Raw genomic sequence first — 25,020 nt, forward strand, 5'->3', positions numbered from 1 at the left:
ATAACAAGCCTGTAGGATGACGAGTATGAACGCCCCTAAGTATTCCTGTTTTGCAAATGGGGAAGCCAAGAGGAGCAGAGGCTTGCCCAGGGAGAGGTGGTGGTGATGAGTGGGTTTTAAGACAGGCTTTTACCCCCTGCCTGGCTCTCTCTCCTCCCCTTTTGGAGCCCCTTCCTCCTTGGGATTCCTCAGAGAGGTTATAGGGATTCCACCCCCTCCTGTCCAGTCCTTTTGTACAAACTGGAAGGTGAAAGGGGCTGGGCTTCCTCTGCTCTGGCTTTCCCCGGCCCCCTTGTGGTGGGAACAGGAACTGTCTGCGACCCCTCCACATTTCTCTGCCACCTCCAGCCTCCTCGTTTGCAAAACAGGAATGATGACAGTATTGATACCCATCATCTTCCAGGTTTGTGGTGGTAATGACATTAAAGATTATACATAATGCCCCCAGTGGGAAGCTTGGGGCAGAAGGTGGGTGACAGCTGCTCCTGTTTGCCGTCACACACCTGACTTTGAAAGCAACAGCGAGCCCTGGAGTCTCTAAGATGCCATGGTTCCAAACTGGAAAGCACGTTTGACAATTCAGAGTCCTTCCTGCAAGCTGAGCCCAGAGCCCAGTGCAGCAGGCAGGAGCCGTGCTCGGAGGTCTGACGTCTTAAGTGCTCAGGTGCTTCTGCTGCAGGCCGTCCTGGACTTCAGTTTGAGAACAGCTGGCCGGCACGTTCCATTGTCAATCACTGGGAATCCTGGGCTTGTCCTGCTGTCCCCTGCTCTGTTACTGCAGGCCATTACATTTTCCTAGCATCTGGGAAATGGCCCTTTCCCTTTTTAGTTCCTTAAAGCAGTTGAGTCTTCAGTCACTTCTGATCAGTAGGGTTATATTTAGTGTTTTGTAAGTACTGGTGTCAAGTAGAAGTGAGAATGGTTGAGCCAAAGCAACTTCAATATTAATAAATTAATAAAATGCAATCAGTGTCCAATAACTTGTGGCATCTGGCTGCAATTAGTGTGAGGATCCTGAAGGGAAAAAAATACAGTGCCTGGTCATTTGAAAGACAAAAAAAAACCTCAACCTTTCTTCTTCTTCGTCCTCCCGTCCCTCTCTTTTCTCAGGTTGTAAAGTGGTCCGACTGTTGCTTGCCCTTGGCTTGCCGGCCTGGGGATCCCTACCGGCTCATTGCTGAAGCAAGCGTGGACAACTTCAGCAAGCTGGGGGTGGCGTTCATGGAGGACAAACTCCAGATGGATAATGGACTGATACCCCAAAAGATCGTGTGTGAGTAACCAGGAAAGGTTTCATCCTAGCAGGACATCTCCGGCTATTAGCTTGGGGGCGGGGGTGTACCCCCCGTGTGTCTGACATAAGGGCAGTCAGTGCATCATCGATTTTAATTGCCAACAAACAGGTTTGACTTAACCGTGATGCATGAAAGTCACACATGTGGGAAGGCTTTTTGGAGGAGGGGGAGTGGAATATTTTAGTGCTTGTTAGATTTCTTAAACCAGGATTTTTCATAATTGCGCTGTTCGTGAGATGGCATTCCCTTCCAGAACTCATACCAACCTATCCCACACTATGTAACAGAACAGCCAGTTTCTAGACTATAGTACTGAATGGACGGGAAGCATAGCCGGCGTTCTGTGCAGTTCTAAATCTAACAGCTTTTTACTTTAAATATGCATATCACAATTTGGCGGGGGCCGATTGTTTTCTCAGGAAACGTGAACTGTTCCTCCTGAGGCTTACGCACAGGCTGTCTGTGTCCGTGGAAGCTGCCTTTTGTATCCCATAAAAACATTATTCATCCGCTCTGAAAATTTGTGTAAACCATCTCATGTCCCAGTTTTCAGCGTGCCTGCATCTAGTGCCTTGTCGGAGGAGTAGCCAGTGCTCAGTAAACGTTTTTGAATTAATTACTGAAAATTTCTATTCCCATCCTGAGATTAAATACTGGATACACCCTTCTCCCTGTTGACCATATGACATGTCCTGAGCGTGACTTCCCTGGGGCATGCTTGGGTAGACCATCCGTGTGTCCGTTTTAGTTCTCAGTTTTATTGTCATGTAGAATACCACCTGAGAAACTGAATCTGGAAGTAAGGAAGCAAAAGATCCCCTCTCAAATCTCTTCTTTTCCACCAGTCAGTGAGAGGATCTGGGGTTCTCAGAATATAGGCAAGATACTGTGGGAACTGGAATTGTCATTTGGGGTCATCAAGGGCACCCTCTCAGCTGGTAGGACGTGGGTGGGAGCCGTGCAGGTGGCTGTCCTGGAATGTCAGCCATGGAATGCAGGAAGCTCAGTGAGGTTCTTGAACTGGGCCACATGAAGCGTTGACTAATGGTCTTTCCTGCCTGTGCTCTAGCCGTGCACCTGCAGGACTCTACTCTGAAGGAACTCAGGGATCAAGCCTCGGACAGGCACACCCAAGCCCTGCAGCAGGACCCTGAGCCTTCCCGAGAGGCTGAGCGTGGACAGGATGCTATGAAGCACACCGGCAGAGATGACCCTAAGGCTCCCAGCGAAGGTTCTTGCAAGCAGAGGAGAGGCAGCGAGCCCGCTGTGGAGAGTGAGCGGGGAGGAGGCTCCATGGACTATTATCATCTCCACCTGTCTAGTTGCCATGAGTGTTTGGAACTTGAGAACAGCACCATTGAGTCGGTCAAGTTTGCATCTGCAGAGAACATTCCGGATCTTCCCTACGATCACAGCAGCGGTGTGGAGGATGTCGCCGATGAGATTGTCCCTGCGAGAGAAGGGAAACGAGTCAACAGGACAGGAAAGGCACCCAACATCCTACTCTACGTAGGTTCCAGCTCCCAGGAAACCCTGGACCGGCTCCAGCAGGTCCGGTCCATTCTCGCTGACTGTGTGGACACTGACAGCTATGTTCTCTACCACCTGCTGGAGGAAAGTGCCCTCAGGGACCCGTGGGCAGACAATTGTCTGTTGTTGGTCATTGCCACCTCCGAGCCTATCCCCGAAGACTTGTACGGGAAATTCATGGCCTATCTTTCTCAGGGAGGGAAGGTGCTCAGCCTGTCGTCCTTCTTCACATTTGGTGGCTTTCAGGTGGCAAGTAAGGCTGTGCTGCAGAGGACAGTCCAGAACTTGGTTTTCTGCAGTAGTGACCAGAGTGAGGTGAGGCTCAGTGTTCTGAGCAGCGGTTGCGTTTACGAGGAGGGCCCTGGAGAACAGCTCAGCCCTGGAAGGCTCCAGGGCCACCTGGAGAACGAGGACAAGGACAGGATGATTGTGCAAGTGCCTTTTGGAGCCTGTGGAGGAGAGGCTGTCCTTTGCCAGGTACTGAGGGTGGCATGGAGCTGAGGCTCTTCAGTGTCTCTGGGAGGGAATCTGCCCTGGAAACCTTCAAGGGCTTTACTCTTGGCTGGCAGAAGTGGAGGCGTAGTTCAGGCCTTTTGTGAATGTGCTGATTTACTACTGTACTTGAGGTGGAGGAACGAGGAGCAAGTCAGGAGGTGGTTAACCCAGGATTAATCAGGAAATTCATTCTATTTTTGATCTTTACTGGTAATAAACTATGCTAGTCTACTTTCTTTCCTTAAATCCACTCTGGATGATATAATGCAGATTTTATTGAATATCGCAACCATCCCGTTAAAATAATGCCATTGGTCGTGGAGGTAGTTAAGTATTGAAAACATCTTTAGATTCTCACTTTCTTTGTCCCTCTAAAGTTCTCTTACTTGTTCTTAAGCTAATACTCAGGCAGAGAAACTTAAAATGAAGAAATCTCAACATTGGGATGGAGGAACATGTACATCCTAAGCTGGTTTCCTTGAGGGCTGCAAACCACCTGGGTTAGTTTTTAAAGTCCTAATAAATGTTTTTCTTTATCTTTTTCTCTGCAAATAGGGTCACTATAGTAACCACACATTCTCAGAAAATCCACTTAAAAACCCAACTTCCTAGAGCCATATTTCAGTTTTGAAGAGTGAATTTTACCACCTCTGAGCTCAGACTTGTACTTGAAAATTGATTCGGCACTGTTGCGATCCACTTCTCCGAGTTACAGAGCAAATCTGCCGGCTGCACCATTTAAATTGACCCCAATACGATCATAAAATTTGATACTGCAGTGCATTTCCCTAGGAAAAAAAGGCAATATGATGCAGGTTCACAAATCAGATTCAGAGGATTAGAATGTCATTTTTTATTTTAAATGACTTCCAGTCTTTGTGTGATAGGGTCACTGTTTCTCCTTGGCCTGTGTCACTGTGATACCTCTCTGAGATCAACCAATAAATATTATTACAGGCTGGTTAGTTTCCTCTTTCTCTGTTCAATTTCATAGTCTTCATCTTCGTAATAAATCTAGTAACGATGTAACCCAGTAAGAGGAGTCAGAATGCTTCAAGGGCAACACAGAGCTGAGCTAGGTGGGGGTGTTGGGGCCAAGTCTGCTGTGTGTTCCCTGCCTTTAAGTTAGAATAATAGAGGGAACGTTCAAATGATGCTGTATTGATTGAGTTTGTGGAAAACAAACAAGGCTGGGGATTAATGCTGATATTTGATGCCAGGAGTCTGACATGAAGTTGTCTAATTAAAGCTCCAAAATGGATTTTAAAAGATTTTGTTTTCTTATTCAGCTTAACTCTTGGGCAGTAGTGTTTCCCTTTTTATAGCGGCGTTTCTCCACCATGGTCCCATTGACATTGTGGGCCAGAGTATTCTTTGTGGTAAGGGGTGATTTCAGGGTGTTTAGTGGCATCCCTGGGCTCTACCTAACAGATGCTAGAACCCTGAATTTGTAGCTGGAGATGCTTGTACTTCTGGCTCCCAGTCCAGCTGAAGAGCCTTACATTAGAGAAAGCCAAATTACATACGTAACTACGGTAAACAGCACTGCAAGCAGAGGATGAGACTTCTGTCTGGTACCAAGAGGACCAGGAGTGGAAATCACAATACACACCCTGTAGTGTGCCATTCTGACTGTTACTAATAAGAGGTCATCACCAGAGGAGGCCTCCTTTTCTGTTACCATTGTAGAAGCACCTAAACTTATTTCCTTCCTTCCTTCCTTCCTTTCTTCCTTTCTTCCTTTCTCCCTTTCCTTCCCTCCCTCCCTCCCTCCTTCTTTCCTCCCTTCCTCTCTTCCTCCCTCCCTCCCTCCCTCCCTCCCTTCCTTCCTTCCTTCCCTTTTCTTTCTCCTCTCCCTTCCCTTCCCTTCCTCTCTCTCTCTCACCCCTCTCTTTCAATGAGCACTGGTGGGAATAGAACTTTGCTCATTTTATTTGTGCCACTCGCAGGGGTTAACCTCTGAATGGCTGTGTGCTCAGGTGGATGAAGTGGGACTCACTCTGTGCTGAGTGTCCAGCCAGCTGGCTCTGTCCACCTGAGAGCAGAAGCTCATACTTAGAGTGAAGGAGACTGGGTAGGACACACATGCCTTAGAAGTCCACCTCCTTCTCCCTCTCCAGGGCTGTTTGGAGGATGGGCCACCTGTTGCCCAGTGATGGTGTGCTCAGTCATGAGTGAACAGTAGCCCATAGCTGCCCCAGTGCGGCTGGGGACCGTGGTGGACAGTGTTCTGCCCACTTCTTGAGATTGGCCTCAGTGTTCAACATTTGGACCACGTGCACGGTGTGTCTGGGTGGTATATTTGGATTGGTTAGGCTTGGGTGGGAGTTAAGACATTTGTAGTTGCCTGGGGCTGGCATCTTGCTTTTTATTGTCTGAATGCTCAGGTTAGAAGCTTTGTATACGGTTAGTAAAACCAAAATAAAGCAAAAAAGCTCAGGTATTTCTGGGTACTCACTATTCTGGCTCCTGAGGGTTGCAACACCCAATTAAAATCTGCTCTCAAGGGAGCTAGAAGTTCCACTTGTTCTTTCATTCAAGACAGAGATATTGATGAGTAGAGATACTTTAATTTTATCTGGACAGCAAAGCCTGACTAAATAGAGAAAGTTCCAATAGTTAGAACTCAGTCGGATGAAGGAGGGTATCAGGGAAGCTGCATTCTGGCTGTTTGAATTCCTGAAATACTTTTAACTCAAGTTTAGACTTTTTTTTTGTGGTCCTGGGGGTTTGAACTCAGGGCCTGTGCTTGCTGGGAAGGTGCTCTACCCCTTGAGCCATAACCCACCCCCCTCCCCCTGGCCTCTGCAAACACTCTTAAAATGATAAATACGCTAGTCTCCTCTCAGGTTTTGTTTCTGGTTCTGGCTGGTGGGTAGGTGGAAGTTTCCAGCGTGACCCATTGTGCCTCCCTGAGTTAAGTAGTGTCTTCAGGTGGGGTGTCAGCAAACTGTGTTTCCAAATGTTTCCGTCCAAGATAAGTGACTTGCCCAAGGTCACATGACTGTTGGTGATAAAAATCACAACGTGGAGAGAGCTGGATGACTGTCTAGGGTCAGTTTCACCATGGCCTCATATCCTGGCAGCCCCAGTTTTAAGAGGCCCTTTCTAATCTTTTTATTCTCTTTGTTGCTTGCTGTTACTTTGCAGATATTCAGGTTCAGGGTTTCTATGCTGCTGATATGGACAAGAATTCATGTCAAGTTTCCTGAAAACCCGGCACAGAAGCGGGTTCTTGTAGTGTCTGTAAGTGCCCCGGATTCACCAGTGGCCTCTCTTTCCTCAGGTGCATTTAGAATTGCCTCCCAGCTCTCACATAGTGCAAACTCAAGAAGAATTTAATTTGCTCAAGTCAAGCAATTTGAGAAGATATGAAGTCCTTAAAGAGATCCTGACCACCCTGGGCCTCAGCTGTGACATACGACAAGTTCCTGCCTTAACACCTCTGTACTTACTGTCGGCCACTGAGGTGGGTTTCTGAGCGTGGCTGGGAAGAGCATGCTTCAGGGTGGCCCTTTTCCTTCATCACTGTGTTTCCTTGATTTGGATCTTTAGTTTCTATTTTGATCTTCCATTTCTGTTTGACTTTGGGTTTGGATACCATGTTAGTAATGTGTAAGTGTTTGGTGTTTGTATAAAAGCAAGGTAGTGAAGACTTTGAAACGAGAAGGTGTGAAGCCTACAGGTTCTGCCCCCTGCCCGTTTTTTGAGACAAGGTCTCACTAGGTAACCCAGGCTGGCCTCCAACTTGAGAACTTCCTGCCTCAGCCTCCTGAGAGCTGGGATTACAGGTGTGAGCCCACATGTCTAGCAGGCTGTGTTGCCTTTTTTACGAGAAGGAGGATCCCTTGTTGTGTGTGTCAATAGTGTACTGTTATCTTCCATCTCCACAGCTGTCGATTCAGCCAACTGCAGCTCAAAGATATTTGAAAAAAAAAATCATATCTGTACTGAACACGTGTAGACTTTTTTCTTGTCATTATTCCCTGAATGGTTCAGTATAACAACTATTTACATAATACTTACATTGCATTAGCTTTATAAGTGATCTGGAGATGATTTAAGGCATATATGAAGGTATACACAGGTTATAGTCAAATGCTGTGCTGTTTTATATAAGGAACTTGGGCATCTATGGATTTTGGTATCCGTGGAGGGGGGGTGGAGTCAATTCCCTGTGGACACTCAGGAATGACTGTGTTTGGAAACTAAGCATTTGGGATCAAAACCAGTTCTTTTGATCTAGGTTTTTCTCGGCAAATCTTTGGATGGGGAAATCATGACTTCTGTTTGATTTGTGCTGACGTGTGCCATCTTGTGGCAAAAGGGTTCTGGCTTTCAGGCCTGTCTGCCGGTTGTGTCTAAGAGGAAAATGCCCCTGGAGTTGGGAATGTGTTCTGGAATTCTCTTGGCCTTGTTTGCATTTGTTGCCTGAGGTTGATGCCCAGTTTTGGGCAGGCCGCCAGCTTCCAGGTGTGTTCTTGCTAATCCCCTCGCTGTGACATGCTGTCAGTTTCCTATTCATTGTGACACTTGTCTCCCTGTAACAGGCAACTCTGTGAGTTTAGTGACATAAACACGCAGCTTCAGCACATACTCAGAAGTCCAGGTGACTCTACAGACCGAAATTACCTGTTTTCCCTTGAAAAGAGCAAAATACAGCCTGCACCCCAATGCTCTTAAAAGAGGAGGCGAGGCGTTTCCTTTCGGGTTAGACTCCTTCCTTTGGCGAGCTTGGTCTCCAGAGGAGAGCAGGGCTTCCAGCTATGTAGGTGCCTGTGCTTACTTGGAAAGACAGATGTAAGACTGAGGGATATCTTCCAGGGTTATCTGAAGACTAAAAGAAATAGTATATGTGAGAGTTTATGTAAAGTGTGTGTTTTAAATGATAAGGCAGCTATTATTATTATTGTTTGGTGTTGGGAGGTTGAATGACTTAAAAGCAGATACTATGCCTGAGTAAGTCTCTGGTACTTCATCTAAAAAGACTAAAGGCAATGTTTGTAAATTAAAAAGTTAATGCTATAGCAATGGATTTTTTTTATTTAAAGAAACTTCTTTTATTACAATTGCATTACCTAGTTTTTAGCTAGTTTACACGGTTTCTGATGAGTGCTTTGGGACCTCAGGGATTCAAAACTTCACATCACTTATGTGTGTTCAGTTGTTGCAAGGAAAAGCATCCTTTTATCTTGTGACGTACTAAAATAGCAAAACAAAGCCAGTCAAGCTTTAAGGCCTATAACCAATCTACCTTGGAGGAAGGGGGCCAGGCCACATGGGTAAAGGTTGCTGGTCCCCAGGAAAATGTGACTGTTTCTCCTAGGCTTCCTCCTTGCCTTTTTTCCTAAGCAAGGAGAGTTGAGCTGGAGATGTGAGGAAGTACCTGTCTGCTTCATGGAGGCTTGGGGAGTAAGATAGACCAGCTTTGCCCTTGGCTGCATTTCTGATCATCATGTTGGTCCTTGGACTTGGACCTTTGGACTTTTGGTAAAAGAAATGGAGAGGAAAGATTGGTGGTAGGTTATTTTCCTGTGAGCAGACATTTGGAACACCAAGCTTTTCTAGTGTGTTTTTTAGGACAAGCATAACCTGAAATACCTATTGTGTCATGTGCCTGCTTATATCAAAACACAACAGGCTGGGCTTGGTGGCTCATGCCTGCAATCTTAACTACCCAGGAGGTAGAGACTGGGAGGATCACAGTTTGAGGCCAGCCTGGGCCAAAAGTTAGTGAGACCCCATGTCGGCAAACAAGCTGGGTGTAGTGGTGCATGCCTATCATCCCAGCTACATGGAAAGCCGTAGGTAGGAGGACCATGGTCTTAGGCTGGCCCTGAACAAAACACACAAGATCCTATTTGAAAAATAACTAAAGCAAAAAAGTGCTGAGGCATGTCTCAAATGGTAAAATGCCTGCCTAGCAAGTGGGAGACCCTGAGTTCAAACCCTAGTACTGCCGAAAACAAACCACACACACACACACACACACACACACACACACACACACACACACACACAGAGTTTTATATTTTTGTCTGTCATTTCAGATCTTTAAACTGTCTGGGACAGCCAGTGGGGTGTGTGTGTTTTCTCTTATCGATCCATTGATTAGGGGAATAGTAATTCGTCCATTCACAAACCGTGGGAATTAAATGCTTGAACAAGATGAAGGCAAATTTTTGTTCCATATACACATACACAAGCACTCCCCATCAGTCCCTGGTCGCAGAATAATCTTGGAAAAGAATACTTTTCAGAAATGCCCACTTCTCTTTTTGGTCCTGCCTTGGTCTGGTCAGTCTTCTTAGACGTGTGTTCTGTGGACCGCTTTTCCTTCCCAGTTGCTCATTTCCGACAGCATTCTGTTTTATTTCTGGAGCTAAAAGAGCTCAGTGAGTATGTGTGATTGTCGTACACCCCCACTTCTTAATGTCTATTAACTCCTCCGGGATGAGCTTGAGTCTGTGGTAATGTCAGAAGTCAGGACTTTTACTGTTTTCTGGGATACAGGTTCTCTAAATGAGTGTCACGCAAATGATTTTGAAAATGGACACGTAGGGACTGAGATGGTCTTTCTGGGAGCGGCCAGATGATTTCTTTGCTCTTGCCTTGGTGCTGAGACTTTTCAGAACATTCTAGTTACTGTGCCGTTGGTTCAGTATTTGCAGATACAGACCAAAGAAATTAGAATTGGTTCGTACTTTCTGTTTGGTTTTCTTTCCTACAGCCCTGCTTCATAGATCTCTTCCATCCCCCCTGGGTTAAGTTACAAAAAGAACCTTGATTTACCTCCTGCCTGTGTGCACTTTCTGTTTCCTATAAAATACTCTGCTGCTGGGCATCAGGCCTTTCACCACAAGGTGTCGCTGCTGAGCCAGGCTGCCTGGTCTGCAGAACCCAAGACTATAAAATATCCAGAAATTTAATTTACTCCCTCTATATCAATGGCACGTAGTATAATTTTGAAGTTTTCCATTATATTGGTGGCGCTTTTCCTGGGGATCTGCGGAAATTATTTCAGTGTCTCAGTTCATAATAGTCATCTTTCATTCAACATTTATTCTGTATTAGGTCCTCTTATAGTATGGGATATGAAAGAACAAAATAAATACACGAATTATCTAAATACTTTTACTGCACGCCAGCTGTGTTTATTCAGTTTGGTGTCTCCACACTGCTTTTTATAGCGCATGGCAGTAGATTTATGAAGCACCTATGTGTTCCTGTATTGCTGAGATACAGATGGAGAGGAACAGCACCGAGTTCCAAGCAGGAAAAAGCACCCTCCTACAGCACGCTTGACCCTTGGCATTGCCCAAACACCATGGCAAGCATGTGACTCACCCTAAAATTCCATCACGTGTGACTTCATTAGTGTCACCTCGCACGACAAGAAGGGGAAGGAAGTTCTCTGCTGGAGTGCAGGTTCTGGGTGGCTGAGCTGGACTTTTCTCTGATGAAGGTACTCACACTTACTCCCATCTCCCAGGGGTACGATTGAAGTTTTGGCTTCAGCAAGGCTCCAGCATGCTGAAACCTACGAACACATGTAGACACACATCTGTGTCCATAGAAATGAGACTGGAAGAAAACTGAAATTCAGAGAATGTATGTCTGGTGGTAGGATGCAGGGTGATTTTAATAACCTTTTGAAATTTTTCTTTGTATTTTCCACCTTGTCTATAATGGATGTATAGGAGTTTTTTTTTTTTTTTTTTGGTGGTACTGGTGTTTGAACTCAGCTTCATGCTTGGTAGGCAGGAGCTCTTGTGTTTGAGCTACACCCCAGCCCTTTTTGCTTTAGTTATTTTTTGGATAGGGTCTTGCGTTTTGCCCAGGCTCCACGATCTTTCTATTTACACCTCCTGCATGGCCAGGATGAAGGGCATGCTCCACCACGCCCAGCTTCTTTGTTGAGATTGGGGTCTTGCTAACACTTGGCATGGGCTGGCCTTGAATTGTGATCCTCCCAATCTCTGCCTCTTGAGTAGCTGAGATTTCAGGTGTGAGCCACCGAATCCAGCCTTGTATATTACTTTTATAATGAGTCAAACCAGTTATTAGGAAGTTTAAAAAAAAGTGCATGTCATCAGACCAATGTGGTTAAAATAGGTATTGATACTTTGGTTAATGCTTGGCATCTGTATTAATTATTTACAAGGCTTAGCTTTGGTAGTAAACCAGCCAACTGATAAATGGCATGCTTGCCAGTTTGATTGTGACAATCATCTCGAGTTAGGCTATGGGCATCTTGGAATCTCAGCTCTGCTTTCGCCCATATGGGGCTGGTTCAGAATTCCAGTGATCCATGGCTCCTGGGATGTTGGTAGAACCGTCAGGACCATCTCTGTGTACGCCACATATGTGGTGTGCTCCACTGCAGGTGGCAGTGGAGTGAAAGGCTAACAGGCTACACGGTTGACACAGGGTGTTATTGAGTGATATTACCTGGTAGTTTCCATGTCTGTCTCCAGCCCCCAGTGGGTGACAGGGAGTTAGCAGACTGTACCTTTATTGTGGAGGGCACCCACCTTCCACCCCTCCAGAGTCACCTGCCAGCAGGGTGCTGTGATCCCCCCAGAGGATGTCCATTTCCCAGGAAGGCAGGAACCAAGGTCCCTTTGCAGGGCTTCCTCAGCCTGGCTTTCCCGCTCAGGATCTGCAGAGCATGAACTTTTTCTTCCCAAATGAAAAATCTGGGGATTGTTTTGGGCGTTCATTGTGGTCAGGAGCTACCCATGTGTAGACGACCTGAGAAATGGAAGCCGGCTGGACTTTTGGCAGGAGTCCTGTGAGGGGGTGTCCGGTTACTTCACCCTTGGGATTGCAATGTAACCGTAACAAGAAGTGACAACTGAGTTTGTTGTTAAAGTAACCAGGCAAAATCCCCACGATGCGTATGTGTGTAACTTCGGTAGTGTGGGTAACGGAATGGATAATGTATGCTTAAAAGCAAAAGCGAGTTACATGGTTTCCTTCTGATCCAGTCCAGAATTATTTACCGTGAAGCTTTATTTCCTCCCTCAGAAACCAAGCATTGTTGGTAAGGATAATTTTGATATTTGTAAACATATCAAAAAACCCCCTTCTACTCAAGAAATTCTTTCTTTTAAATTTACTTTTGATTATATGTACTTATGTGTGTGGGCACATGGTATTTTGATGTTTGTACCCATAGTGAAATGGGAGTTTCCTTTCTGACATCGGTTGCTTCAGCACGAATCTTTAGGCTAAGTCATGCCACATGGCCTTTGCTTTTCCTTCTGGAACTGACCACTTCTACTTAGCAAACATTTGGGTACCTGCTGAGTATAAACCTCTTGCTGTGGAAGTTTCTGGAAAACAAGAGAATTTCTCATCTTGTATGGCATGTTTCATAGTCACCGAGCCCCTTTACACATGGCATGATCTCTGTGTATCTCAGTGACCTTGGGCAGGGTAAGGCCGAGCAGGGCTCCTCAGCCTTGAAGGAGGAGACTGGGTTTTGTTGTTTATTTGTGGTGCTGGGGGTCAGACTTGGAACCCCATTGATGCCAAGCAAGTACTCTACCACTGAGCAATATCCTCACCCTGGAAGCTGGGTTTTTGAACAGTGAAAAGGCTGGTGTATTTTTCTAATGAGTTAGTTACAATTCCCCATTTTAAGAAAGCTTTGCCTGCATTTTTTTTTTTTTTTTTGCATAGCCTTTGACGTGGAATACTTTCCTTCTGCTCCCTTTAGAACCAAATCTTGAATCTTGAACACATGTATAGGAAGAGGAAAATGTCTACCATTACTCTAAAATGCAGTTAAAAAATAATTTTTGGAGATCCAAATTGGAGAGAAAGTCAGAATCCCAGGTGCACCCTGAGTAGCTTCTGACGGGTGGCTGCTGAGGCCTGGTGGCGGTTCTTTTACAATACGGCACAGCTCAGAGCAGCTGGCAGATTAAAGCAAACACGTAAAAGCTTTTATAGCTACAAATGTTATTAAGGGTCTTTCATACACCTCTTTCTCTCCTTTCTTTCTTTCCTTGCACTGAAACTGGAAATTTTTTGTTCATTTGACTGACTTCCTGTTATCAAACCTAATTCCCATGCAAAAAGGTGACATGCCTTCTGACGCCAAAATGCAAAAGAAATAATGCAAGGAGTGTTTCCCTCAGCTTTCTTTTTTAAAAACTTTATTTTTGCGAGGAGAGAGGCGGCTTTTCAGCTACTGTGCGACCTGTCTTTGTGTTTGAATCTTGTTTCACAAGCTCCTTCCAAACACTCAAGGTTAAAAGCTAGGCAGAGTCAGAGAATAAACACCTGAGGGAGGATGGCGACAGGACAACTCTGGTTGTTTTCCACTGCTGCTGAGTTTTGGTGTAATCTTGGGTTCTCCATGCTGCACTCTTGCTGTCGGATCTGGGGATGGGTGGGTAGGTCTTGGAGCTAGAGGACACACGCCCTACTCTGCAGTCGCCTTCTTGGGGTGGCACCTTGTCTAGGAAGGGCATCTTTATTTCCTGAGTCTATTTATAGCCACCGTTTAGGCAGTCCCCAATTCGTGGATGGGAAACAGGCTCTTGTGGAATAAAAAATCCTCTAAGACCAAATGCTTTTAGGCTCCTTAATAGCTGCCATGTGTGCGGGTACGGATTAAGGCCTCACCTCCTGGGAAGTCGATTGAAGCTGTCTCTAGGAAATCTTGGAACATTCTTCACAGCAGAGTTTTGTCTGCCAGGTCCAAAAACTACATCCCGGGGAGTAAGCCCACACCGGCACGGGGTCAGAGGGCCTGATCAAAGGGCCCCTGTGATCAGGTGCAGAAGTGAGGACCTGGATTAGAGGTGGGTGCAGTGGCGGGCACCGGTGGTAACAGGAAAACCCTCTGAGCGCAGTACCTGGCCTGCAGATCACGGTGCCGGTCCAGGATGGCTGGGGTCTGAGGCCTGAATGGCGCTCCCTGGCATGGTGACGGAGGCAGGAGCGCATCGGTTCTGTTCGTGCTAACAATTTCACAGGGTTGTTCTGAAATGCTGCTGACTGTCTGGAAGAAATGTCACTGGATTTCAAAAGGAGCAGTGAGTGCTGGGCTGGAAAGGCGTCAAGCCTTCGTTTCCTGTGCCTGAGACGGGAAGACTGAGCCACCTGGTGCTGGGGTGCTGCTGCTTGGTGTTGCCACCCAGCTGTGAGGCTGGATCATGTGGCACCTTGCTGTGGCTTTCTCAGGAAAGGAGGAAACAGCCACGGTTAGGCCTTGTCTTCCGTCTGTCAGGCAGTTTCTCCTGCAGATCAGAAGAGAATGTGCACTTCAACTTCCTTAGTTCTGTCGTTTGGCTCCCCGGGCTGCCTGTGAGCAGGTGGATGTGGCTTGTATCCCAGGTGTCACTGTGTCCGCTGGACCACACACCTTGTTCCGGGTAGTGTGTGTTTCTGGCACCATTGTACACGCTCTGCTTGGCTTGGCGGTGGGTTTTTCTTCTAAAATGTTTTCAGGCTTTGGGTTAATAATACAATCAGTGGAAGAAATGTTGGAGTTTCGATTCTAAGTATAGCCATCTATCTGTCTGTTTGTCTGTCTATCTATCATCCTATTATACATCATGATTATCTACAACTTTTGTCAATTAAAATAAAGGTTTAAGAAAGGAAAAATTATTGGAGTTAAAAAATGTAATTTTGTTTTTTGTAGATCACGAGAGGTGGCATCCGTCATAAAAAATTCTGGCGTTTGAACCCCATTTTGTCAGTGGGGAAGGAATATGGCTTTAAATGAAAGCAAGTTAGAATATTTGTTTTAATTGATTTTTAGTGACATTGATTTTTTTCAATGTCAGCTACACACACACACACACACACACACACATTTATTTAAATTGATGCTTTCACTAAAATTATGGGAGAAAATAAGATTGCTGCAGTCGACCCTGCCTTTGACTCTGCGGTTGAGCAGACATGGGCTAGAATACCTGGAGAATTCCCCAAGGAGGACTACTCTCCCTTTGACACGGCAGTCCCTGTAACGTGTGTGCTCGTATGGTTGCACATTTCTTTGAGGAAGGTGAAGAGTTGCTTGCTTTAGCACTGGCTAGGGGGCTCCTGAGACGGGGAACTAAAATTCTGAATGTGAGTAAATGTGGAAAGACATCGTCTGTCACCAGGTAGCAAGGACGTGTGCACCATAGGACCATTTGTTGGTATCACAAACCACGGGGTCTCCTCTGAGCACTCAGCTGTAAAAAGTTTTAGTTTGCATGCAAAGTAAATGTTTGAAGAATTAAAATTAATAGGAAATATCCTTCCAGAAAACTTGCAAAGATTTTCTTTTCTGGGCCCTAGAAAAGCATTTTGGGAGTTTTCTTCTCTTGGAACTAAAATGACTCCTACATAACGACAGTTACTGGACTGATTGAATGATGGAATAGTTAATCCCCCTTCCCCCTTTTTTTTCTTTAATTTTTAAAAAAATTTAAACTGATACATAAAAACATAAAAGTGTACACATTTGTGGGGTACTGTGTGATGTTTCATTGCACATATATGTCGTGTAAGGTTGAAATCAGATGCCTCCTTCCATTTTTAGTCTCTGTAAAAAAGGAAATACAGCTTGGGAAAGATACATCAGACAGTGGTTTCATAAGTATAAAAATGATGATTTACTTTTGGGGTCAGGTGTGGTATCTCTGATTGGCCTCAAGGGTTTGTTGAAGATGTCTTTGTAAAGGACCGTCACCAAATTCTCAGTACGAATTTGTTTTTCTACGGAAGGAGACAAGGTGACCTATCTCATTCTTTCCAGTACTCTGCAGTTTTTACTGTGATCTTGTCAAAGCAAGTAGGCGAAAAACTTTTTTTTTTGTGGTGTTAGGGGTCGATCCCAAGGCCTTACTAGGCCAGCATTCTACCACCGAGTCCAAGCCCTCAAAACGGTAAGAACAGCAACAAAGCCCAAGCAGTTCCTTTGAGTGAATCCTTTCCTAAGAATGTGTAGTTATTGCTGTTTTCATTTGTATACTGGAACAAATTGAGATCATTGGCAGGGCTTCACAGTTCACGTATGCATGGTGAAAGCGTGTTTTGCTTTCTGTTTGCTTTTATTTACGCCAGGCTCTTTCTCAAATTAATTTTACTTTTTTAAGAGTTATCGGTGCAGACTAGAACAACCTTACAAGTTGCTGTAGTCAAGATTTTCAAAGTTTGTGTGCTAAATTGTTTGTTTGAAAACTTGGTCCTACTATTTGTGATTTTGGGTTTTCTTACCAGCTAACTTGTTCTTGTGCTCCATAACGCAAGGAAACTGTCAGATAGCAGTGTCGATGCAACTTCATGTTTGTCAGGAAGTAATTTTTTTGGGGGGTGTTGGGGATCCACCCCGGGCCTCCTGCATGCAAGCAAGCACTCTACTTCTGAGCTCTGTCCCCAGCCCGTGTTGGTGCCATCTTCTGGTTCTATTCCTGGGTCTGGTTCTGCCCGGGTGGCCCGTGAGCACAGTGGGAAGACATGGAGCATCTCTTCCCGCTATTCCAGGGTGAGACTGGAAGATCCCTGTCCCAGACACTGCTCCCAAAACAGGCCTGAGGGACATATGTTAGCAGCGTGCTCCATATCTATGTATGTATGCATGGGAGTCAATGCGTTCATGGTGGTAGGTCAGCTCGGCTCTTACACTGAAGAAAACATTTTCCCTTCTTTTGAAGCAACTGTTGAACTGTGCAAGAAGTCAAAGAGAACGCTTCACAGAAAATTTCAAATATGCAGAAGTAAATTGTGCAGGCAGTGAACTCCTGTGTACTCATCAGCTCCCCTTCCCAGTTCCCCAGTCTTATTTCATTTACTTCTCCTGCTCCTCCTGCTGTGCTGTTTTTGAGCCAAATCCCAGATATCGTGTCAGAGCTCTTACCTGCGAATAGTTCCTTCCGTATGTGTCTCTGAAAGCTAAATGCTCCGTTGGAAAATACAACCAGAAGACCGGCATCGCACCTAAAGCAGAGCAGTCTCTCCGCGTAATGGCGTGTGTCGCCGGCCCTCAGGCTGCACTGAGACGTGGTTCAAGGAGCCTGTATGGCCCTGGCATTGTGCCTGAGCATGCCGGGCCTGTGTGAAACACCGGGAGAGGGAGAAGTAAGCCCCTGCGGTAGATCACTGTGACTTTTGGGGGCAATGGGTCTGGGAAGTTGATTTCTGTGTCTCTTCTGAATGCCATATTCAGCCCCCGTTACAGGGCCATTCTGAAAATAGCAGCAAACAGCCAGTGGTGATGCCATGCAGGACAGCCCGTGTGTTGAAGTATGCGGGTTTTTCCACGCTGTCCCTTGCAGGATCAAGCATTTCTCGCCCTCTCTCTCCCTGTGCTAAGTCCTGCATTTCCTGAGCTGGGGCGGGATTGATTTTTGCTCTGTGTGCTTTCCGTTCGGGTTGATGTTTAGCCTCTGACCCAGCCACTTTCTTACAATAAACAGTTTGTTGATGAGAGCAGCTGCCCAGCAGATTGCTTCCAGATTGTTCTCTCAATGCTGAGGACGGAGTGCACCTTACGTAGGAAGAAGTCGGCTGGAGGTTTCTCCTTCTTGAACTCGCTGCCTTTGAAGCCAGCTGTCAACCTCTGATCGTTCCTCTGTTTATATCTCGTGAAGTGGTGTGAATCTGTGGCCCTGGAAATCAGGCTGCACCATCTTGAGTATTTTTTTAAATTCTCTGAACGGATGGCAGCAGCACCTTCTAGACATTTCTGTTCTAAGAAGCAATTCCAGATTGCAGTAGAATCCCCAGCATTTGGCACGTGGAAGGTAGCTTGCTGTGTGGTGCTGTGGAGGGAAGCAGACAGGTGCCGCTTCATTTGTACAGGAACCCGTGCGCCCTGAATATTCAGAGGCTTCCTATGAAATTAAGGAACGAGATTATTTTCAGACTAACTAGTACTGTCTTGTGACTCGAGTCCTTTTCAAATAGATTCTCTAGTTTTTCTCTCTTTCTTTTTGTGGTGGCACTGGGGATGGGAACTCAGGGCCTCGCACATGCTAGACAAGTACTCTACTACCAGGCTACAGCCCGGTCCTCTTTCTACTTTTAAAAGATAAGACCTCCACTTTTTTTTTTTTAAATACAAGAGGCAGGTCATCTAATGATATGATTCTGTTCCTGACTCACAGGCACACCCCAGTTTGGATTTTTCTGCTTTTCCTCTCCACCCTTCAGCTGTTACCTAGAATGGCCTGTCTGTCTGCAGCGACCTTCATTAAGACGAAGGTCAGAGCTTTCGGCATGAGAACCAACACTTTTTACTAAACTGGCCACCAGGGGCTGCTGTCAGAATGGTGAGGCTGAGCTCACCTCCCCAGAGGCAAGTTTACTTTTTCTACAACCAGTAAATTTTGTTAAGCTACCAATCCAGGTTTCAAAACTCAGGTCTCACTCCCCAGCCTGCAGTCAGTGAGCACGCTCACGGCCGCAGCCCTGGCAGCCAGCGATTACGTTAAACCTGGACAAAATTCAAGACTGAAGATTAAGACTTGGATGTTTTTCACTCAGTGCCAGTAAGCTGTTATTAATACCCCCTTCCCACGCAGAGTGAAAAGCTTCGTGAAGCATGCTGGAGTCTGTGCGCCGGGAGAGTCCATCCTGCATTTGGACTCTTTCAGATCTGGGCTCCACGAGGATGGAATTCTGTGGTTTTGGGGAGGCGTTGCCCCAGTGTGGCCTCAGCACCAGGGTTCCCATGCAGACAGCACGAGGGCATGTCAGATCCAGCATAGATGCAAATGCCCAAAGCTGCTCTTCCTTGTCTTTTTTTTTTTTTTTTTTTTTTTATTTTTGGCAGTACTGGGATTTGAACTCAGACCCTTGAACTTCCTAGGCAGGTGCTCTACCACTTGAGCCACAAGGCCAGTCCTTTTTTTTTTTTTTTTTAAGGCTGCATCTTTGACAATTTCAGGATTAACAGCAGAACACGATTAAGCACTGGAGAGCTGGCCAGGGACTTAGAAATTCTGGAACTGATCCACTCATCTCAAACCAGCTTTTTTATTTTAAAAATTAAAGAAAAGGTACAAAAGGATAGTCTGCAAGCCCCACATAGCCTCCACTTGGACTTGCCACCGGTTAACATTGTGCCCCATTCTCTTTTAGTTTCGTTTTGTTTTTGGAATGATGCATGAGTAACTGCCTCTGAGTAAACCAAAGCACACAGCTTATCAGGAGCTATTTATGACGGCTGGAGGCTTTGCATTTCACCTGTAGGAGTTGTCAGAGAGCAGCACTAACTCCCACTTGGTCCTGGGTGGAGTTCTTTTATTTATGTGAAGCAAAACCAGTAGCCTATTGGTTTATAACAGCCCTATGTGGCTGGTTGCCACCCTGCAGGGAGTGGGGATGTTTGTGAACCAGTTTGTGTATGAGGTTCTTAGAAAAAGAAGACATTTCAAAAGTCTTAAATTATGCAGCATAGGAAATCTTATAGGTAGGTGCTCCCAGGATAAATAGTTGATCGATGCCCTACAAAGGAATTCTATCCCTGCCCATTCTAGGAAAATTCCACCAATGACCATGTCATGGTGTAGGATTTAAACTTCTTCTTTCAGTTTCCTTGGAATCTTAGATCTGGTCATTTGTGTAACATTTTTTACACTGTTTAAGTGTTGTATAAATACCGCTCTTGTGTTATTTGTATAAATGTCTGTCTGCCCTATTAAACTGTAAGACAAGGCCGTTTGAAGGCAGGGACCATATGTTGCTAACCTTTGCATTCCTTTTTGCTTGTCACAGGGATTGAGCATTTGTATGAATGCTTGCCAAGGGTTTTGGCTTTTCCTGCTACTGTGTTATGAGACGCTTCCCTGCTCCTGTGCCCACTAGAGTCCTGGAGGGGGTTGGCAGACTGGGGGACAGGCCGGCAGTCAGCAGCCCATCCAGCATGGGATGGCTACCTGGTCCAGGAGCTCTGTGACCCTTTATTTACAGAGCAGGGCATTCACAGTAACCCTGTGAAATAGTTTCAAGCGTCAGCTGTGGGTGTGCCTGAGAAAAACCGGCAAAATAAGAGTTTCAGGAAGAAGTCGTTCTCAGTTATTAAAGCTTCCTTACGCATAGCCTGTCCTATGTACAGACTGACCAGTGAGCTGTCCCTTCCCATCCACAACTGCACTTTCTACAGTGGAGGTGACTTCAGCTATGTCCTCTGAGTCTTGCCTTTGGATCTGCCCTCTCCTTGCACACTTAGGACATGTTGGATGCTACTTCTCTTTTCCCTCCAGGCCCCACCTGTATTGTTCCCTAGATGATATATGTCCTGGTGACAGCCAGTTGAGCAAATGGACCTTCACTAAGATAAGAACCTGGAGGAGAAAGCTCTTGGCTTTCTCTCTGCCATTCCTCCCAGGTCACTTCTCTTTTTTTAGGTGTCATGTATTCTTAAAACACCGGAATCCTAGACACGTTAACATTTCACCTGGAAATTAAATGTTGGAGGCTAAACACTGAATCTTGAAGCTCAGTTGTGATGGGAGAGGATGTTTTGTTTTTCTTGTTGCAAAAATAAAGAAACTGCATCCCTGTAATCCTCGCAGTAAGGATTCCTGGAGCAGCAGGATCATGACATCTTCAAAAACAAACCAAAAGCAAAAATTAAAAAAATAAAAAGGAAGAAACTGAGCCCAGTACAAGCAATCCTCACACAGGCACGTAGCTTGCTGGTGGCAGAGCTGTTGGCCTGATCCATCTGAGGGTTTCTGTCCCACGAGCCGTGCTCCAGAGAGGGCCAGGCCAGGCCGACAGAAGACAGCACATAGCTGAGATTAGTGTGGAGCCTGAGGATGCACTACCGCAAAGAACTGAGATGGTCACGGTTATGGAGGCTGGGAAGTCCAAGCTTGGACGGTCACATCTGGTGAGGACCTTGTACTGCTTCGACTCATGACAGGACATGGAGGGATAAGCCAATGCCTGGGGAAGAGGCAGAATACAAGGGACGGGCTTGTTTTATGACAAGCTGCTTTTGTGGCAGCCAATCCAGTCTCTGGGGCCACAGCAAGGCATTAACCCATTTGCGAGAGCTTCACTCCCCCCCTCCCCGGTGACCCCAGTATCTCCTATCAGGCCCTTCTTCCTTCCCAGCACTGTTGCATTGAGGGATTAAAGGTTTAACACATGAAGTTTTGGGGCCACATTCAGCCATAGCAGGAAGTGTTGATGGGCCCTTCTGAGTGCATGCCAGTCAGGACAGGCCACCTCCAGGCAAGCCGGGCAGGCTTTTCACTGGCACCCTGGGCTCAGTTTTCTTGGCTCTGCACCCCCACCTTCCTTGCTCTGTCAGAAGCCAGTTTGTGTTGGACTGAGACAAATGGCGGGCGTTTTACAGAGGCAGGCTTAATGAAGGCCCTGGAGACTGCTGCGGATGTGAACCCACACCCAGAGTGGAAGTCCGGCCTCTTGTTGTGGAGCTGAGCTCCAGCAGTAAAGCTCCCCTTTGTCTAGCGCCTCCATAGCTTTCTCTTTGGTCTCTGTGCTTTTTGCAGAATAGATTTCTCCTCTGAAATGAGCCTACTTGGCCCTGAGGAGGCGTGAGGCCCATAAAACTGGCCTTGTTAGAAATGACTTATTCATTCCTCCCTTTTACTGTTCCCCTCAAGCCTTTTGTGGTCTTCACTAGTTGGCAGGTAACAAAAAAAATGCAGTAAATCCGGGGCCTTTCCATTGCTGAGCCAGGCTATCACTTTACATAATAAAAGGAAGACAGTTAAATGGACATTTATTGAGTTCCTACTGTGTGTGGGACATTGGTGGGGATGTGGAAATGGCCAGGGCAAGTTCAGCCATTGAGGAACTCGCATTCTTAGGATTCAGAGCGCTGATGATCTCTCTAGTAAATCCTGTAGAGTTGGAGTAGGTGCTAGGGAAGGATCAGGATAGATGGAAATCCCTGTTGTTTTAGGGATGAAGTCAGAACTGTGTCCAGGGGCAGAAAGTGAGAAGGCAGCGAGTCTACCTGGTGACTCCCAGCAGCCTGGTGTTCCCATCTAGCAGATATCTCGTCCCTCCCCATTCCAGCCTTATCCTGTGTGCAGTTGGCTGCTTCCTGGTTCCTGTACTCCTCTCCCCTAGCTCTGGCTGTTTCCATCACTAGGATGTGCTGGCAGGAGGCTCATGGGTCTCCCTCTCAGCTCACAGTCCTGTTGATGGCTCTCTCTTGTTCCTTGAGTTCTCTTGCTGGCCCTGGTGCCCCACGATCCCTTGCCATCTGATTCTCTCTCTCTCTCTCTCTCTCTCTCTCTCTCCCCGCCTCTCTCACAGAAATGAGATTGTTAATAAAAATGTGATTCAAGATATCTGTAATGATTCATGAATGTTTCATTAATATCCAGTGACATCTCCTCCAAGAAAGAAAGACATTAGTTCTATAGACAAGATGACATAAATTGAAACCGTGCAATACATTATAAGCTCCTTAGCAAAATGAAAATAAAATGTCAGCATCAGTAAGACATATACGAAGACTCTTACTTTGAGCCAACATATAAATACTAGATCGAGTCTTAAATACATTTATTTTCTCGAAGGTAAGACCTGCATGGAGATGTCCCGTGCGCCTGTCCTCTTACTTGCCTTTCGTTCTACATCTAAGTCCTCATCCATGTTTATTCACTCTGCTTTTTATTTTAATTATTATTGTTGTACTGGGGGTACATTGTGACATTTACACTGCATGCAATCTATCTTAGTTAAATTCATCCCCTCCGCCATTGTCCTTTATTCCTCCTCCCTCTGTTTCTGGAATAGTTTCAACAGGTCTCATTTTTTCATTTTCATGTGTGAATACTCTAAATATTTCCACCCTCTTCCACCCTTTCCTTATGACCTCCCCTCACTCTGATTCTCTTAATTCTGTCCACAGTTTTTGGTTGAATCTTTCTGAATGTGCCATCTCTTTCCTGCCAAACTAGGTTGTAGTGTCAGTAGTAACTCACTTAAATGATAAAATGTTCATTTCTTTGTGGAAATGTCCTCTCACAGCCTCGTCTAAGAAGATGTAGTTAATGAATGGTGGATGTAGGTTCAAATTCAAGTTTCTCTCACCAGCAGCTCCAGGCTGTGCACGTCTGCTTTATCATTGCTCACGCTGGCACCGTGTGTATAGGTTTGTCTTTCCTTGTAATACTGTCAGCGTTTTGCTAACAGTCAACAGATGTTTCCTGTGTACTTTGTTTTGGCTTTTGTGGGTCTCCTTGCTGAGGACTGTGGGAGAGGACTCAGGGAGGATTTGGGAGCAAGGTGGATTTGGTTTCACAGGTTCAAATTCCAGCTCTCCGTTTGCTGCCTGTGTGGTTTGGGTGTCATTAACGCTGTCTGAGGCTACACTTCTTCTGTGGAAGGTGCCAGTCATGCATTGGTGTTCTAGGTGAGTAGCAGGGGGACCTGGGGACCAGGTCTAAAGTGCCCAGTGATGTGCTTGGCACATAGTGGGGGAGTGACAGGCAGTAGCATCCATGCTCTGACTGTAGGCGACGGAGCTTAAAATCATTTAGCAGGATAAATTGCCACTTCTCTGTCCAGGTAGAAAGTCACTTTGGAAGAGACTTTTGTTATGAGCAGTCCCCTGTGGCCTGTCGGTGTCACTCAGGTGAACCCCAAGGAGAGCATACCAAGCCCCTTGCTTGTCTGAGCAGGCTGCCCTTCCCTTCCCCTTCCCTGGGGACCACAGGCTGATCCATGGGGAGTGATGAGGTGATTGCAGAGAGGACAAGCAGCTTCCTGGGAGCAAAGGGGTTGAGGCCCTGACCCCTTCTCTCTCTTGATAAAATATGTGTAAAATAATTTTGCTTAAGTCTGCAGATTAGTGGCATGAATTACATTCACAATGTTCAATCATTCTCACTGTTTTTTTCCAAAGCTTTTTTAAAATAATCATTTCAAACAGAAGCTTTATTAATCAGTAACTCCCTATCCCCCATGGTCCCAGCTTCTGGCAACCTCTACTCTACTTTCTGTTTCTATGAACTTGCCTGGTTTCTCTCTCTCTCTCTCTCATCTCTCTAGTGGTACTGAGGTTATTTATTTATTTATTTATTATTCATTTATTCACATGCGCATACATTGTTTGGGTCATTTCTCCCCCCTTCCCTCCTACCCCCCTCACTTCCAGGCAGAAGCTGTTCTGCCCTTGTCTCTAATTTTGTTGAAGAGAAGACATAAGCATAATAAGAAACACAAAGCGTTGTTGCTAGTTGAGTTAAGGGTAGCTGTACAGAGAGATTCCTAGCATTGCTTTCATGAACAAGTGTGTTACAACCCAAATTGATTCATCTCTAACTGATCTTTACATTGGTTCCTGATCCCCTTCTCATGTTAACCTCTGTCACTTTAAGGTTTCTGCATTAGTTCCTCTGGAGTGGGGACATCAAACGCTTTCATATTTTGGGTTTTCTACCTATTCCTATATCTCCTGTATGTGCTCTCCCCTTGTCATGTGATCCAAGTCCAACCACATTGCTGCATTTGCCCTAGATCTAAAGTCCACATATGAGGGAGAACATACGATTTTTGGTCTTTTGGGTCAGGCTAAACTCGCTCAGGATGATGTTCTCTAGTTCCATCCATTTACTTGTGAATGATAAGATTTCGTTCTTCTTCATGGCTGAGTAAAATTCCATTGTGTACAAGTACCACATTTTCTTGATCCATTCGTCAGTAGTGGGGCATCTTGGCTGTTTCCATAACTTGGCTATTGTGAATAGTGCTG

At 45.8% G+C, this 25,020-nt stretch overlaps 1 protein-coding gene across 6 annotated transcripts in view; it reads left to right on the forward strand.

Moving 5' to 3' along the window:
* Hlcs (holocarboxylase synthetase) overlaps positions 1-25,020 on the forward strand; it is a 190,212-nt gene that overhangs the window by 30,114 nt on the left and 135,078 nt on the right. For 5 of the 6 annotated variants that reach the window (XM_074072674.1, XM_074072675.1, XM_020174716.2 and 2 more), the window contains 3 exons: positions 1,111-1,273; positions 2,365-3,302; positions 6,607-6,789. In XM_074072674.1, coding sequence (XP_073928775.1) covers positions 1,222-1,273; positions 2,365-3,302; positions 6,607-6,789 — 1,173 coding nt within the window. In that variant the 5' untranslated portion in view covers positions 1,111-1,221. The remainder of the gene's footprint in view (positions 1-1,110; positions 1,274-2,364; positions 3,303-6,606; positions 6,790-25,020) is intronic. The other variant, XM_074072673.1, reaches the window with a different exon arrangement.

Source organism: Castor canadensis, chromosome 5 (genome assembly GCF_047511655.1).
Source record: "Castor canadensis chromosome 5, mCasCan1.hap1v2, whole genome shotgun sequence".
Lineage (NCBI taxonomy): Eukaryota > Metazoa > Chordata > Mammalia > Rodentia > Castoridae > Castor > Castor canadensis.